At 40.5% G+C, this 19128-nt stretch overlaps 1 protein-coding gene across 1 annotated transcript in view; it reads right to left on the reverse strand.

The window, feature by feature from the left end:
• The window catches only part of LOC136873988 (paramyosin, long form), a 107601-nt gene that overhangs the window by 72053 nt on the left and 16420 nt on the right, over positions 1-19128 (reverse strand). Inside the window, exon 3 of the mRNA XM_067147412.2 lies at positions 789-875. Within this exon, the coding sequence (XP_067003513.1) occupies positions 789-875 (87 nt within the window). The remainder of the gene's footprint in view (positions 1-788; positions 876-19128) is intronic.

The following is a 19128-nucleotide window of genomic DNA, read 5'->3' on the forward strand; positions in this document are numbered from 1 at the left end:
AAATTAAAACCACAATAAAAAGTCTGTATTAGTATGAAAATATCGTAAGTTGAGAAAATGTTTGAATTCTTGCTTTGGAAATTGACATGTTAATGGGGTTACTGGAAGGCTTATCATACTGACTTGTGGAGGTCGTTTGTCTCATGTTTATTCACATCTCCGTGTCAGGTTTTTTTTCCGCAATCTGATGCAACTTTCTTGTTCATGAGTGGTATCACTTCTGTAGAATAATGAGTGCCGATGCTTTTTAGATCGTCTTGGTTATTTGAGCGGTAAGTTTGACAACCGGCTCATTAGTTTCCCGGATTTTGAACAATTTTGAAATTTAAACAACGAACCATTTTCTTACCACCTTCACTGCCTCTAAAGTTTCCTAATTAATTTTGTTGTGAAAAATATAAGTCCCCCATTAGGTCAAGTACTTTTGTTATTTTATGAATAAAAAGTAAACTAGTTTTTAAGTTATGATTTTCACTCCTGTTAAGATAGCTTTTTGGTGAGTTTTATATTTTTAATGCTTAATTATTTCAAACAGACTGATGCAGAAAAATGATTTATACACATAAAATGTCGTTTTCTGTGTATTTATAAGCTATAACCTGGAAGAACTGAATCTTTTCTGTAAATATGAGGCATTAAACGTTCTACATTTTACCTTCTTTGACTTCGAGGGTCTTATAAATTCTTGTAAATAGCCACATTGTTTAATTTCCTTGCTACAGATGTCGTATATCAATGTTTGTTGGATTTGTAATTGAAATTCTTAAAGACAGAGTTTTAATGGTTACCTGAGTCTCCTGTCCACCTTCGGCTTCCTCCAGCCTCTCGGTGAGCTGGATCACCTGCACGCTGAGGTCGGCCTTCTCGCGCTCGATCTGTCAAATTGAACAAATAGAAGAAATTAACATGTCTGCTTCTTACTTCACTATTTAATTGTTGTTGGGTCACTTCAGAGCAAGGGGGTCTTTCTTTATCAGTAAGTGTGCGTGTGTTTGTGTGTGCGTATGTGCGTGCAAATTGAAAATGAGGGCAACTCTCATATAAATAATGTTATAGCGATAATGTTTACATAGAACAGGCAGTAAGGGAAATCAAAGAGAAATTTGGAAAGGGAATCACAGTCCAAGGAGAGCAAATCAAAACCTTGAGATTTGCCGATGATATTGTTATTTTATCTGAGACTGCAGAAGATCTCGAGAAGTTGCTGAATGGTATGGATGAAGTCTTGGGTAAGGAGTACAAGATGAAAATAAATAAGTCCAAAACAAAAGTAATGGAGTGCAGTCGAACGAAGGCAGGTGATGTAGGAAATATTAGATTAGGAAACAAAGTCTTAAAGGAAGTAGATGAATATTGTTACTTGGGTAGTAAAGTAACTAACGATGGCAGAAGTAAGGAGGACATAAAATGCAGACTAGCACAAGCAAGGAAGAGCTTTCTTAAGAAAAGAAATTTGCTCACTTCAAACATTGATATCGGAATTAGAAAGATGTTTTTGAAGACTTTCGTGTGGAGCGTGGCATTGTATGGAAGTGAAACATGGACAATAACTAGCTCAGAAAGAAAGAGAATAGAAGCTTTTGAAATGTGGTGTTACAGAAGAATGCTGAAGGTGAGATGGATAGATCGAATCATGAATGAAGAGTTACTGAATCGAATTGGTGAGAGGAGATCGATTTGGCTAAATTTGAAGAGAAGAAGAGATAGAATGATAGGACACATCTTAAGACACCCAGGACTTGTTCAGTTGGTTTTTGAAGGAAGTGTAGGTGGTAAGAACGGTAGGGGTAGACCAAGGTATGAATATGACAAACAGATTAGAGCAGATGTAGGATGCAATAGTTACGCAGAAATGAAAAGGTTAGCACAGGATAGGGTGGCATGGAGGGCTGCATCAAACCAGTCTATGGACTGATGACTCAAACACAACACATAGCGATCATTAAGGTTCGGATGTTTATGAAAAGTCATATTTTCTTCCCTGACATTGTTTACATGCTTAACTGGTTTTTAATGCAAATTTGTCGATTATCGTCACAAATAAGATATTTTTATTTGTCATACAAATACATACATATTTGTCTTATTTTGACATCAGCATTTTTGGTACAAGCATTTTTTTGTCATATTTGGACCCTTTGACAGCAGCTTTAGCTGTGCATTTACAGCAGCAAGTAGGAGTCGCTTATATTCACATAAATAGACGCCATTCAACATTATTTTTTACGTCCTGGCGCGAAACAGTAATTTCTTTATTTATGACACGATGATCAACAAAATATATTTCTAATAGGGGATTTGCGAATAGAAGAGAAGAGGGGGGGGGGGGCAGACTCAGACATCGGTTAGAGATGTTTTTGATGTCTACAGAGAAATTCCAAGCTTACAACACTTTATATTTCGATTTTTAAATGCTACGTAGTTTTCTAATATAACTTACGTTAAAAGTTGGTCTACTTACTGTTCACAATCTCAGATAATAATCTGTTTGATAGCTCCCCCCGAGGATCAGTGGTAGAGTGTCGGTCTCCGGATTCCAAGATAGCGGGTTCGAACCCGGAAGAGGTAGTCGGAGTTTTGAAGGGAGAAAAAAACGTCCATTCTACACTCCATGTCGTACGATGCCTGCATGTAAAAGATCTCTGGAGATACATTTGGTGTTTACCCGACAAAATTAATTAAAACTCAGCCATAGACGCCCAACAGAGAATCGGTTTACTCTGCCGTCTAGTAGGCCTAGAGGAAAACGGGACGTCGACATTGACGACCAACCAGCCAGGTGGCGCCGAATTAAAATGTTTGCAACACGTTAGCTGAGGCCATACGATTATTATTATTATTATTATTATTATTATTATTATTATTATTATTATTATTATTATTATTATTATTATTATTATTATTATCTATTAATAATTGAGCCAGAGAAAATTGACTGTATTTAAATGTGTAATTTCAGACACCTGAAATAATAATAATAACAATAATAATAATAATAATAATAATAATAATAATAATGCTAGAATTTAGCGCAGTCGATTTCTTAGTGTAACAAGAACTTTTCAGTCTGTCTAACACATAGCAATTACAATATAAATTAAAACACTATGCACATCTTCTTCTTCTTAATCTGTTTACCCTCCAGGTTCGGTTTTTCCCTCGGACTCAGCGAGGGATCCTACCTCTACCGCCTCAAGGGCAGTGTCCTGGAGCTTCAGACTCTGGGTCGGGGGATACAACTGGGGAGAATGACCAGTAACTTGCCCAGGCGGCCTCACTTGTTATGCTGAACAGGGGCCTTGGTGGGGGATGGGGAGATTGGAAGGGATAGACAAGGAAGAGGGAAGGGAGCGGCCGTGGCCTTAGGGTAGGTACCATCCCGGCATTTGCCTGGAGGAGAAGTGGGAAACCACGGAAAACCACTTCCAGGATGGCTGTGGTGGGAATCGAACCCACCACTACTCAGTTGACCTCCTGATGTTGAGTGGACCCCGTTCCAGTCCTCGTACCACTTTTCAAATTTCGTGAAAGAGCCGGGAATCGAACCTGGACCTACGGGGGTGGCAGCTAATCACACTAACCACTACACCACAGAGGCGGACACAACACTATACACATACTTGTAAAAATACACAAAATTATACAAAAAATGACATGTTTCGTTCTACAAGAACATCCTCAGTTTCTATCAAATCACTTAAAACATGATTATATATGTACAGCATTGCTTACGTTGCGTAAGCTTGTCAATGATAGAGAGTTTAGTGATAACATGAACCAGTAATGACAAAAAATAAATGCATTCAGGACAGTCCTGAAATAGTGTTTGGTGACAACGGACTTAGCATCGGCAGACTAGTAGGTAAGTTTTCATTATATTAATACTTGTACATTTATTTTTTGTCATTACTGATTCATGTTATCACTAAACTCTCCATCATTTACAAGTTTACGCAACGTAAACAATACTATACATATATAATCATGTTTTAAGTGATTTGTTAGAATCTGAGGATGTCCTTGTAGAACGAAACATGTCATTCTTTGTATAATAGTGTGTATTTTTACAGTTATGTTTATAGTGTTATAATTTATATTGTAATTGCTGTGTATTTGACAGACTGAAAAGTTTTTGTTACATTTAACTAAGTCGATGCTGGAAAATATGGGTTCATTCTTAACAAATCATTGTTTAGTGTAATTTTTATATATAATCATTTTTGAGTCATATTTTGTCTTTTTAGGGGTATTATTTGCTTACATATTTGGACTAGAAATTGTGCTAGAGTCAAGAGGTAAGCGAACATGTGGAGAGACTTTTATTATAGATGATTTTACAGAACACCACCTGCAAAGTGAACGGGCTGCCTGGCTGAAAGGCATGCTCGGTTCATCATAAAAGACGTGGGTTCGATTTTCGTTAGGGAGTCGAAAAGTTTAAGAAACGAGATTTCCTCTTGCGGAAGTTCACTCGGCCTACGCCGAAATTTAGTACCAGGTTAATTTCTAGGTGGGCGGGCGGAGAAGTAATCATTCTACCCCACCAATTGCTGAGGTTACGGATAGTGGAAGCCTTTACTCTCCAACCTTCAAGGGCCTTGATAGTCTGTACGGAGATGACTCTGACTTGTTATATACCTTCAAAGTAAAGCCCCATGGGCAATGATATATTTTTTCGAGTGTTCGCACCACTTTTCTAAACTGTTCTACAGTCCAAGTTTGCTCATTTATCGCAGTACGCGTTTCGCGTTCGTCTTCGCCTCTTCGGACTATGAGAATCACCACCTCCTGAGTAGGGTTTTGACTTTTGGAAAAAGGTAGTAATCCGCTGGTGAATAGGAAGGAAGAAGAACAGGTACGTCGTGTTCTGCGAGGAATTTTCTGACCTAGACCGACTGCTGCCGTGGGTCTTGCCACATATGAGGCCTCCGTTGTCGCAGTGCATCACAAAGGCGCCCAGAATGGCAATATATATCTCCTTAGTGACACAACAAGACGAAGTCAACCAAACTAGGTTGTTTTTTGACTCTTACTTGATCGAGCGTTTTGAGGCCGAGCGGTTAGGAACGCGCAGCTGAGAGTTTGCATTCGGGAGATAGTGGGTTCGAACCCCACCGTCGGCAGCCCTGAAGATGGTTTTCCATTTTCACATCAAGCAAATGCTGGGCTGTAACTTTATTAAGCCTATGACCACGTTTTCCCTACTCCAAGCCTTTTCCTATCCCATCGCCGCCATAAGACCTATATGTGTCGGTGCAACGTAAAGCAAAGTGAAAAAAAGAAGCTAATGTTATGTGTGGCCCAGTGACCATATTTTGGAGATGTTCCGTGAAGATTAATCTTTCTTCATTATCTTGAAATAATGTACATGTCATAAATATAGTATATAGGCATGCTATTCTTTTGGATTTATGGCCGAGCGGAGTGTCTATGGTCCAAACTCTGCATTCGTGAGAGGAGTGGGTTCGAATCTCACCATCGGCTGTCCGGAGAATGGTTTTCTGTGGTTTCTAATTTTCACTTCTAGGCAATTGCCGGGGCATGGGTCACAACCTTACTCAATGTCATTCACCATCATTCATTTCATCTTCATTAACTCCTCAACTGAGGTTGGTGTATGGCAGAGCATCTGGCCCTAAACATATAGGTTCATCTCTCCTCATCTCCGACCCCGTATCGGGAAACGGGACTAAAGGCTAGACATCCATGCATTCTTTTGGGTTTATGTCGGGTGAAAGCGTCAAACTGCAGGAAAGCTCAAGGGTTTTACTAAGTCTTCGGTTCCATTTCCTCAGAAGTAATCCACGATTGTTTTAATAATCACTTCTGAAGAAGCGCACCAAAATCTTCAAAGAATATAACACATATTACTCTGTGGTATAATAATAATAATAATAATAATAATAATAATAATAATAATAATAATAATAGTAATACCGAATAACATGGAACCACTACAATAAAAGAGTGACGTCACGAAATGCAAAACTTCGGCATTACAAGACTGTTGTTCTTCCGGAAGCCTTGTATGCCTCAGAAACCACAATCTAGGAGGCCACTCTAAAATTGATGAAATTGAAAAACAAGAACGAAAAATTCTGAGGAAAATATATGGCCCCGTTCATGTAAATGGTATATGGATCAAAAGGAAAACTGTAGATTTGTACAAAGCAATCGACAAGTTCACCGATACCGTACGCAGGAGACGATTGAAATTCTATGGCCACATCTGTAGAATGGACGACACTAGATATGCAAAAAGATTGCTTGGTATAATTAATTCAAAGAAGGTCAAAATAAGCTGGTTTGAGGAAATAAAGCAGGACTTAAAAGAAATGAACTTCACAGAAGATGTCATCAGGGATCGCAAGGCTTTTGGGAATCTGGTTGCAAAGCACACGTTCACGGAAAAGGCTAAAAGAACCACAGGGAAACAATGGACGGAAGAACGCAAGAAACAACATAGCGAGTTCATGAAGAGATTTTGGGAGGAGAAGAAGAAAGGAAAACCATCATCAAGCTAACAAGTTCCAACGCGCTCTGTAAACGGGCATAACTAAGAAAATAATAATAATAATAATAATAATAATAATAATAATAATAATAATAATAATAATTAGAGGACTCGTGCTGCTCCGTAGCATACGTTATAAACAGCTCAGATAATTCGTCTTGATTAGTGTCATATTGTTTTGCCTGCTATTTTCATTGGTTTTATGAACATTTAAGAAGAAGTGCGTTATGGTATGTTTCAGTTCGTAGGCAAAATTAATCCATTCTGACGTCATCATGCCGTCTGCTTGGTAAATTCCCCTGCAGCTCTTGATGCAAAGCTTGGTATTGTGTTGCAGAAGCAATAGTATTTTTAATCGCAGTTCTATATAGAACGGTTGTCTTGTGAGCTCATAGGTCAGTCTCGAAGGAGCGTTTAATGCCAGCCAGAGAACTTTTTTAAGATACACGGCCTTCACTCTTTCTAGTGTAGCTAGATAGGTGTGCTTAGATAACGTCTAAGGCGTATGTCATGATGGGGTTGGTTTGCACGTAGATTTTCTTCTCTTAGCAGCATGCAAGTTATTAGGAACGCGCTGCCATCTGTTGAATATCTTTGGAAACTGGGGAAGGTTAGAGCATCAAAGAGTATTTAATAGGGAATAGTATTCTTCCATGACCAAAGGAAGTGCATACTCTCTTGCTTGACAGGTAGTAATCAAACAACCGGGCGAGTTAGCCGTGCGGTTAGAGGCGCGCGCTGTCAGCTTGCATCAAGGAGATAGTGGGTTCGAATCCCACTGTCGGCAGCCCTGAAGATGGTTTTCCGTGGTTAAGACTGAACCTTAATTAAGGCCACGGTCGCTTCCTTCCATCTCCTAGGCTTTTCCTATCCCATCGTCGCCATAATACCTATCTGTGTCGGTGCGACGTAAAGCCACTAGCAAAAGAAAATAAAGTAATCAAACATTTCTGCATGCAATCACATTACTTAGGATGAAAAATTACATGTATCAGAACATTAATGAAAGTGTTAGTCGCTTTGCAACCTGCCAAGTACAGAATTGCGGGTTAGGGTAAGCCTTCGATTGCAATTTTTGGAGTGATAATTTAATGAATTGATTTTATGATTACTCAAATTTAGCTGAACTTAGAGACCTATCAATGTCTCATGATTCATCGGCAAGTAATTCCGGAGAGAACAAAACAAAAGTGAAGCAAATCGGTCCAGTAGAATGTACGGACGGATTTGCCAAAGCTGTTTTTTGTGAACTCTTTTAATATATAGAAAATAGTGGCGTGTGGCCTCCGAAGAGGCCTGGTGCAGATCTTTCGAGTTGACGCCGTACAGGCGATCTACGCGTCTGTGAGGATGGGACCCTACCCACGATGGATTTTAATGACACGCCCAGCCTCCGAGCCATTGGAATTAACCAGTGAGAGTTAAACTCCCCGACCTGATCTGGAATCGAATGTGGGACCTCATGGACAAAAGGACAGCACACTAAAAATTTAGTCATGGAGCCGAACACTGTTATGTGGGTAGGGAATATTTCACTTTCCCACGTTCCACGCCCATTCTCTGTTTAGCCGATACTCCTTTTCCTATGGATTGGAACTCATACTATTCCTTCTTGGAATAATAGTAATAAGAACCTGATTGTTTTGTCTCTTATAACTTCACCAGCTGAGAAACACGGAAAACCATATTCAGGGTTGCCGATAGTGGGGTTCGAACCTACTATATTCCGGATGCAAGCTCACAGCTGCGCGCCCTTAACCTCACAGCCTACTCGCCCGGTTAATTGAAAACTACTCCACTCCCCATTTTGCCTAGTATTCCGCATTATAACACCGCCATCAATTTTCGCGGCTTCCTAGTACCACATAAACTTCGATGGTACTATTTGAGGATCTAATCTGCCTTGGAACTGAAGAGTCTACAGAACGAGGCTGTAAAAAATAATTAAATGAAATGGCGTATGCCTTTTAGTGCCGGGAGTGTCCGGGGACAAGTTCGGCTCGCCAGATGCAGGTCTTTTGATTTGACTCTCGTAGGCGACCCGCGCGTCTTGATGAGGATGAATGATGATGAAGACGACACATACACCCAGCCCCAGTGTCAGCTAAATTAGCCATTTAAGGTTAAAATTCCCGACCCTGGCAGGAATCGACCCCGGGACCCCTGTGACCAAAGGCCAGCACGCTAACCATTTAGCCATGGAGCCGGACAAGGAGGCTGTCATAATCCGATATAGCACATTATCTGACCCACCTATGGGCGGCGGTGTAGTATCTTCCTACTGTCCTATAAACCGATTAAAACCGAGCTCGATAGCTGCAATCGCTTAAGTGCGGCCAGTATCCAGTATTCGGGAGATAGTGAGTTCGAACCCCACTGTAGGCAGCCCTGAAGATGGTTTTCCGTGGTTTCCCATTTTCACACCAGGCAAATGCTGGGGCTGTACCTTAACTAAGGCCACGGACGCTTCCTTCCTATTCCTAGGTCTTTCCAGTCCCATCGTCGCCATAAGACATATCTGTGTCGGTGCGACGTAAAACAAATAGTAAAAATAACCAAACCGATTAAAACTTGTGACTCCCCTGGGGATGGTAAATGGGGAATGTGGATTGGTAACCACGAGTGCACGAGCTGAGTCTGGTATTGCTTCTACTTCGTTATGCCAGGTTCCCCATATTCATATCTCCTGTCCGATCTCACTTGGTCAACATCTTTTCTCTTCCGGTCCCGACGGTATTAGATTTTTTTTTTTTTTTTGCTAGTTGCTTTACGTCGCACCGACACAGATAGGTCTTATGGCGACGATGGGACAGGGAAGGGCTAGGAGTGGGAAGGAAGCGGCCGTGGCCTTACTTAAGGTACAGCCCCAGCATTTGCCTGGTGTGAAAATGGGAAACCACGGAAAACCATCTTCAGGGCTGCCGACAGTGGGGTTCGAACCTACTATCTCCCGAATACTGGATACTGGCCGCACTTAAGCGACTGCAGCTATCGAGCTCGGTACGGTATTAGATGTGTGTGACCTTGGAAATCTTTCATTTTCACGCATACTGTGGTTCTTCCGTCTCTTTCGCCAATATCTTCGTTCTTCGAAAATCGGCTGTACCTCAATTAAGGCCACGGCCTCTTCCTTCCCATTCCTATCTCTTTCCTATCGCCTCGTAGTCATAAAACCTACTTTTGTCGGTTCGGCGTAAAGCAGAATGTTAGAAAAATATATGAAAGATCAGGTCTTTTTCACTTCTGGTTAGTATCAAGATGAGAATTTTATTTGGTTATACTTTCTGTTAAAACGTAGATCAACACCACGAATCTCCAGGTTATTTGTTCAGAAATTATTTTATATATACCGTAGGCAAATCTACCGATATGAGGCAACTGTGAATACCATCGAACTAAGTTGGGATCGAACCCGGCAACGTGGGTTCAGAAATCCAGTGCTCTACCGTTGAAGTCACATAGCCTTGTTCGAGGATAGAGTCAGAAATACTACTATCGACTGGATCTCATTATCAAAATGCTTGAATGAAAGGCGCTGCTTTGGTTTGACCATTTTACAAACATCCGAAACGAACGTACAGCAAAGCATATCCTAAAAGCCTGATCTGAGAGGATGAGGTCGACTAGGAATTCAATGGTAGCAGTGGAAAGGGAAGACTATAGCAGAAATTCGTTAGCTTGCGCTGGACCTGTAGAACGCTTAACGGAAGAAGAAGAATGAACAGAATAATAATAATGTTTACGTATCAAAAGCGCACTACATTTCAGATTAATGGGAAAAGCACGAGAAGTTACATTTGCCGTAGTTCCAAGAACGCTCGTTAAAGTGTGCGCAGGCGCTAGGACTAATTTCGACGAGTGAGTCACACATTCCTGAAGAACACACATCGGACTGGCTTGCATTTGTCATCGGCCCTCAGATCGCCAAAAGCACTTGTAAGTGCATGAGCTGGCTTCAATAACGTGAGGATGTGGGATGGCTATTAACATCGTTCTATTTTAACTACTTCGCAATATATTTTTTACAGTTGCTTTACAGATAGATCTTACGGCGACGATAGGATAGGAAAGGGCTAGGAGTCAGAAGGAAACGGCCGTGACCTCAATTAGGTACAGCCCCAGGATTTGCCTGGTGTGAAAGTGGGACACCACGGAAAACCATCTTCAGAGTTGCCGAAAGTGGGATGGAACCCACTATCTTCGTAGTGCAAGCTCACAGCTCTGCGCCTCTAACCGCACGGCCAACTCGGTCGGTTCTTCACATTTACGTGCAGTAAAATGTTACAAAGAATTCCAAAAATGATCGTGACATTGATCAGATTAAAATGTGAACTAATGGACTTCCCACGAAGAAATGCCAAATTTTAAGATTCGTGACATAATTTTGTTCCATTTTCAAGCTTTCTCGTTGGATGAACGGTAGAGTGTTGCATCCAGTTCCACGATCACGGTTTCAACCTGGCAGAAGTAATACCGGCTTTTGAAGGACGGAGAAGTTATATTCGTCGCTCAGTGACGTATGATGGTGTCATGTATACGATAGCTGGTAACATATTCGGTCGCATCAAAACCCAGCAATAGCATTCTCTACACAGTTATGGTTTCTCGGTCATTTTACAGATGTGACAGTGCCTGGAAATAACCTCGGATCATACTGGTGGGAAGGTATTATCCAAACTCCCTGACCATAGGGGTAGAATATTTTCAATTGGGTAATATAAAACTAAGAAAGAGAGATCTATCTAATATTATTGTGTTATATTTCTAAAGCGAAATGTAAGAAAAGCGCTGTCTGTGCAATGTCACCGTTGTTGAATACTATACTGCATTTCCATTAGTCATTAGTAGGTACTTTACTCGAAGGGAGAATGAAGGAGGCGCAGTCGCATAATAGTGAATATTTTATTTGGGAATTTTGTAGATGTTCCAAGTTTTGAAACAGGTCGTTGACAGTATGCTTTTTAAATTTAAAAATGCTATTTATTCGGGGCGTCGGCCTAAGAAGATCTTTTGCCCCTACTTTGCAGCATATGTTATGAACCTGCGTGTATTTGGAAATTGCGGAAATGTAAAGTGTTGAATGTGAGGAAAGGAACATTAAGGACGACACAAACACCCAGTCCCCTGACCAGGGATATTAATCATGTACAATTTAAAACCCCTACACCGCGGGGCCGGACTGACAGTATGTTACATTGACTGTATTTTCACAATATTTCTGAGGAACGCCTGTCTATTCCTCCAGGTGACCACGACTTCGAGACTTTGGAAATAGGAGTGGTGACCACGGTTCCCCTACCTGAGTCTCTCATTGCTTTTACTTTCTCTAGCCAGGCTCCTGACTTTCATATTTCCTATCCTACATACAATGTTCAACCCTTGATGAATACGATGCCTGAGGTCCATTAACAACAGCTCCTGTCTTGTGCCTTACGGTGGCCCCCAGGAGGGGGACTTGCGTAGCGGGCTAGTATCAACAGTCTCAGACAGGAGCATGGCCAGTTTCCGGATTAGTAATAAGGATCTCCCAACTATTCCAGTTATTTCTGCAGAAGATTGAGCCATCCTGGCTCAATTAAGGTACTGGCTGCCACAATTTTTTTTACTGATGTGGTCGCAGTGATACGAAGTTTGTGAAGCTCGAACGACACGCCTACAGGAGAGAGAATTGAGAGAATTGTTAATTGTTAATTGTTAATTATAATGCTATTATTACGTACCTCAAGTTATTGTAAATCCTAAGAGACGACAGGAGAAGGGCTCTTTAACGTTGGAGTAAATCTGCCGATACGGTTCTCTCTCATTTAAACTCCTGTATACGCCTACCGATTGCGTTGGTATTCGACCTCACAACCGTCATAAGAGGAGGTGAGCATCAAACCTATTGCGGTACTTTCGGTCAGCTTGGGAGACAGGGTTATTATTATTATTATTATTATTATTATTATTATTATTATTATTATTATTATTATTATTATTATTTTAAATTATTCCTGGGGCTCGCAAATTGGAAATGTGGGTGGGTGACCATGGAATCCACTCACTTGTGCCAGGCTCTTCCTACTGACTTTCCTTGGTCAACACTTGTTGTTTTCTTACCGCGATGGAATTAGAATTGCCGGGCCGAGCAAATATTTCCTCTTCGCGCGTTTCACGTTCTCTTCATTCTTTGAAAGTTCAGACGTTTTCCTTTTTCTTCTCTGGTTAGTTTTAATGAGAAATCATTTATCTCATTGTATTTACTTCTTGGATCTCCTTTACAGTATTTTTCATACTTTACAGATCATCAGCACATTTAGAATTTTTATTTTTTAAACTGTACTAGTTACTTTGTATTTCAAATGCTTGCATCTACGTCATTACTGACCATTTTTTCACCATCTTACCTTCATCGAACATCAATCTATGTAAGGGGATGAGAATTCCACACTAGGCTTAATAGTTATGGATAGAGATTTCCTTGTACACTAGGGGCCTCCTAAGAACATTTTCCAGAATTTTAAGTCCCGCAACCAGCGTCGCGAAACGCTCCGATACGCAGCACTGCACTGATGTTTATTTCAGCACCTAGGCAATGCAGTGCCAAAGTTTCACGAATCTATGAGAGACAGTTCCCTTATGAGAAGTAGGCCTACTGCAGTTTTCAAGCGTATGGAAGACATGGTTGAATATTTGATTTCATTTAAATCCAGCCTGATCAACACGTCATAGTTGAAGACTTGTTTAAATACTTCCAGTTTTGTGTAAAGCCTTGCGGTAGTATATACACAGTGTATTATTCACCACCCCATATATCTTGAACTGTAAATTTACGGTTTCTGTACCGTGTATACAGCTAAGAAATGTTATGACTTTCTCAGGTTGATTGATAATGTTTTCGTGGTGGGAGGTAGTTTCGAGATGGAACGTAAAATCTAACGCAGTTCTGTCAAACATAGGATTGTTTATGATTTTGGAAAACAGCTTTAAAAGATTATGTAAGATCTCTTGGAGATTTGTATCTTTACGTGCATTCTGCCTCAAAACTTCCTGGAATTGCTATGGTTCTTCCTCCTCTTCTTAATCTGTTTACCCTCCAGTGGACTCAGCGAGGGATCCCACCTCTACCACCTCAAGGACAGTGTTCTGGAGCGTGAGACATCGGGTCGGGGATACAACTGGGGAGGATGACCAGTATCTCGCCCAGGCGGCCTCACCTGCTATGCTGAACAGGGGACTTGTAGGGGGATGGGAAGATTGGAAGGAATAGACAAGGAAGAGGGAAGGAAGCGGCCGTGGCCTTAAGTTAGGTAGCATCCCGGCATTTGCCTGGAGGAGAAGTGGAAAACCACGGAAAACCACTTCCAGGATGGCTGAGGTCGGAATCGAACCCACGTCTACTCAGTTGACCTCCCGAGGTTTTTAAAATTTCGTGGCAGAGCCGGGAATCGAACCCGGGCCTCCGGGGGTGGCAGCCAGTCACACTAACCACTACACCACAGAGGCGGACGGTTGTAAATTCAATGCGAGTGTATCACGTGCAATTTGCATACTGTTTGTTCGTTTTGGTGATTAATGTTGAATGTATAGAAATATTGACTTGAGAAAATACATAGATTAGATAACTGATGTAATAATAATAATAATAATATTAATAATAATAATAATAATAATAATAATAATAATAATAATAATAATAATAATAATAATAATAATTTCGATATATCTTCAATTGTTATAATATATTAATTCTGCCACACGGAGATTCTTTACTTTGCTGGAACGATACGGTATTTCCACATTAAGGTACCCTAAAATGCTACCTACCTCAGTTGAAGAATTTAAAATTCTTCTATAAGGAATAAAGAAATTACGATTTACCCCGGATTTGGGAGTTTATTTACCACCATGTATTATTTTGAATGCCCATTATGTACGTGTACATTTTAGTCAATGTTTACCTTAGCCATTTAAACTACGACCACCCAAAAAAATGCAAAGAAAACTAAAAAACCATTGCTGTATGTCGTATCAACAAGATAAGTTATATGGAGACGATGCGATAGGAAAGTGATAGAAGTGAGAAGGCTGCGATCGTGGCCTTGATTAAGGAACAGACATATCATTTGTCTGGTGTGAAAGTGGGAAACTACGGAAAACCATCTTCAGAGTCTAGGGATGGAAAATGAACTGTAATTTGGCATTGATGATTTTCGTAAGTCAAGGTATCCACGGAGGTGATAATAATCGTACAGCCTCAGCTACCGTGTGCAGGCACTTTTAATTTTACGCCATTTTGGCTCGCTGCGCGTCATTCCAATTTACTCTACCAGATGGCAGAGTGGACCGGATATCTCGTAGGCAACCTATAGCTGAGTTTTAATTAATTTTATAAGGTAAACACCGGCGATATTTTACATGCGGGCATCGTACAACATGGAGTGCTGAGTGGACTTCCTTACGCCTTTCAAAAACCCAAGGATTTCTCAAGTTTACGGCATTTGATTTATACGATTTGGTCCTGCGGTATTTGGCTCCATCCCACGATTACGTTTGACATTTTTATCCTTGGATATTCAAAGAACTACAGTTCTCTATTTCGAGCTGGAGTTTGTTATGGCCTTCATAAACATCTTGATTAGAAGCAATTCTACGCGCATGAAATAAGGGAACAAAGCTCACTGCAAGTAACAAAACGAGTTCAAAGAGGTTAAGTACAGTGTTATAAACCGTCGTCAATGGGAAGCTATTGTTTTATGATTGTAATACTTTGGCGGCGATTGGCGTTGAAAGTCACACATGGAGTGTGTTTGAGAAATATGGTTCAACCTGTCCCTAGTAACCGAAGTGGATACTTTAACATATAAAGCACACCCACTTTGTTTATACATTTACTATATGACCTCAGATGACAGAAAGTGTTTTGAGCTGACGCCAAGTGGGCATCTTACGCTTAAATTTTGTCTTTCCTTTCTTATAAACAGGTCGCGCCTCTGGCGTTAAGTACAACCAGCGTTACTAGTGGTGAAGCTATAAACTCTGTGTATATAAATTAAAATTCCGAGATACTTTTCCCACTGGGAAGCTATTGTATTCATTAGAGCTCTTCTACATGCCGGCATGAACGACATAACGTGCAATGGACTTTCCTGTCTTCTGAAATCCATGGACTTATCTTGGGATCGAAGCCACGATCTTGGGCACGAGAAGCTGGCATGCTAATCATACGTTATCGTTGTTGGCATGTTGTTTGGCGAGTTCCATAAGCAGAAAAGGGTAATTTGTCCTTGTAAACTTATAATTAAATGTGTTTCATCCTCAAGGATTATAGAAAACTCATAATTTTATTCAACACAGATTATATTAAACAAACATCCTGGAAGTGTTCAGAACTTGCGAGTGTGGGATGGTGACATTGACTGCCAGACTCACTTGTGCCAGACTACGAAACAAATGATCAAACTAACAAACCAACCGTATAATAATAATAATAATAATAATAATAATAATAATAATAATAATAATAATAATAATAATAATAATAATAATTTTCGCCATTTAGGCTATCTGCACGTCAGTTTCGACAGTCTGTTTTACTCTTACCAGAATGCAGAGTAAATTGGATCTCTGTTGGGGGATCTGTGTTTGAGTTTGAATTAATTTTGTCCAGTAAATACCAAATTTGGCATTAGAGATCCCTAACATACCGACATCGTACAACATGGCGTGTCCAATAATCTTTTTTTTTTTTTTTTTTTTTTGGATACGTAGGCTGACACTACACAACTGACCTACAAATCATTATTACATACAAACAAATTATCCGCATACTATCACAAATTACCTACTTGAAACGACGGTATCCATCGCGGATTGTTAGAAAATTATCCACTGCACACTGTCTGATTCAAGAATAATGACTCACCATATTCTCATATTAGTAAAACATTTTTAAAATTATGACTTTCGATGTGGATAATTCCGAAATTATATCATAATCTGTAGAGGAAAGCGAAAATGCCAAATAATCTTCAGATGTAGGTAATAATTTAAATTCAAAGAAGAGGGTGATCGGGAGGCGAAGCAGAGTATTAGTGCGTGAAACTGTAATTTTCATTGCCGTTGCTGAATGAGGTTCTTTGTACCTTCAGAAACACATAGAAACTGAGAAACGTAGACAGTGTGTCTGAAATGTAGATGTACTTTAGTAGTTAACGGAACATTTTGCTGGGAACACCGTACTGTTGGGCATCATTGAAGTTACAAAACAAGTTATTTCCGTTCCACTTCTTTGGAATCTTTTGTCCCGTTTATAAGCGCTACTTTCGTGAGCTTGAGCCCTAATTTCCGGTTTTATGATTTGGTAACACTACACTCGTACCGATTATCGTAACATAGAAGTGTGACAATGGACACGCTAAAATAGTTGTAAATACGTCCTTGCGGCATTTCACATCTCACTAAAGTATTCATATCAGATGATATTAGTGTCATGAAAAACATACGCGGTTCATATTTGTCGAGTATCACCATGACCGAAGTTTGCTTCTAAAAGGCGAGGCGAGCTATGTTCGTTCTACCTTGTTCCTTGATACTCACTTCTTCATGCATTATCTCAGTCACATGTACAAATGCACACCTCCCTCCGTCCTTGCTTTTACCAATGGTGGAGGAATATGGTGACGCATCAACAAAATCTACTTTGCCAACATTAGAAAATTCCGGCACCTCGGTGTCTCCAAAAACGTAAACGTAGTTAGTGGGACGTAAAAACATTATTATTATTAGTATTAGTTCGCAGACGTATTATTATTATTAGTTCACAGAGGCTTGTAGACTGAACGCTGAATGCAAGTAACAGAGCTTATACTCAGGAATCTGGGGTAAAATAAATAAGACACTACGAGATATGACCAAGAATTTCGAGTTTATTAATGTGATCGCCTCCAATTTTCCTAGTTTTTACTTAGCTGTTCTGTTGACTCAGTTCTGCCATGCTCAATGTCCGAAAGACGGCTGGTCATAATAATTTAGGAATTTTTCAGCCATTGTCTGTCGTATGCCATTACACGAGTATGTGGCGGACTGTACGGAAGTAGCTGTCAGAGCCATAGCTCTTTCTGATGGATCTTTGATCTCCATATTTACAGGAAGGCTGGCTGAGAGAGAGGTTGAGATGGCGGATGTCAGGTGTGTGTCCTGGAGATGGGCGCCAGACGCGGAGGAGTCAGCTTATGAGCTACATTTAGACCGTGCAAACTGTCATAGCAACTTTATCCACGTAAATATCACCAGTTATTGTACAAGTGGTCTTAATGTTTAACGGCAGACATTTTCGCCACAGTAGTGGAACGGTTAGCACCGGGGGCCCGGTTTCGATTCCCGGTACTGCCAAAAATGTAAACAATGGCAGGAGGGCTGATATATGGTTAAAATGGTACATGCAGCTTACCTCCATTGGAGATGTGTCTCGGGACGAGACATGAATTTACCTTTACGGCAGACATTTGCATAAGTTAGGACCAATGCAAGTTTAAATTTCCTTTCAAACGAGGACGGAGTGATAGCAGGGCAGCATCGTCGCTGGCTTCTCACCAAGGCGGCAGTGATTGGAATTCTAACCAATGCAAATTAGATTTTTGAAATGAAAACGCACGTCACTGTGTTTTGGAGTGCCTACATCTAAAGTGGCTATGACTAAGATAGAAGGTAAGGGTTATTCTGCCCGAAGGCAGGTCCGAACCTCCGCAGAGGTGTTCCTGAGCCGGAGTTTACGTGCGGTAGGGTGGCCAGTTCCTTTCCGCTCCTCCATTCCCTTACCCCCCCCCCAACAGCGCGTGGCAACCCATCCAACTCCTGACCACGCCCAATGTTGCTTAACTTCGGAGATCTCACGGGATCCGGTGTTTCAACACGGCTACGGCCGTTACTAAGATGTAAAGTCACGTAAATATACAGGCTTGCTTTTATCTTTTATATGAACCTTTTCACGCTGGTGTCGTATTTACCCAGTCTACCAACACAAACTAAGTTTTCACTTTAACCAAGCGAGTTAACTGTGCGCTACTGGCGCCATAGCTGTAAGTTTGCTTTTGGGAGATGGTAGGTTCGAATCCCGCCATCGGCAGCCCTGAAGATTTGTTTCCAGTTTATTTTCTTTACAGTCTGATTTACGTCGCGCTGACGCAGTTAGGTCTTAGATGGTTAGATCGATAATTATAGTCTCGACTTGTATCCTAAGGGAATTGTGTTCAGGAACTCTATGAACTTCTTCGTGTACTTTCCAGCTGGGATTATGAAACGTCCGTATTTGGGTGGGTATGTCTGCATTTCCATGTATTGTTCGGCTGCCCGTATTTAATTTTGAAAGAGGTTTAGAACGCATGTGCTTTTAGTGAATAAAATACATACATACATACATTATCATTATAGACTGTTATGCCTTTCAGCTTTAAAATTTTTATTATAATTGTTTTGGATTCCAAGATCTCCCATTTGTATACGTGGCCTTCTCAGGTCTCATGAAATGATCGATAAAGTTCTGCTTTTACCATATTGTTAATACTGAGTTCTGTAAGATAGGATTGATACAGCAAACAATGAGATATATGTTGCTTCAAGCTGCAATATTCGCG

This window comes from Anabrus simplex, chromosome 5 (assembly GCF_040414725.1).
Source record: "Anabrus simplex isolate iqAnaSimp1 chromosome 5, ASM4041472v1, whole genome shotgun sequence".
Classification (NCBI taxonomy): domain Eukaryota; kingdom Metazoa; phylum Arthropoda; class Insecta; order Orthoptera; family Tettigoniidae; genus Anabrus; species Anabrus simplex.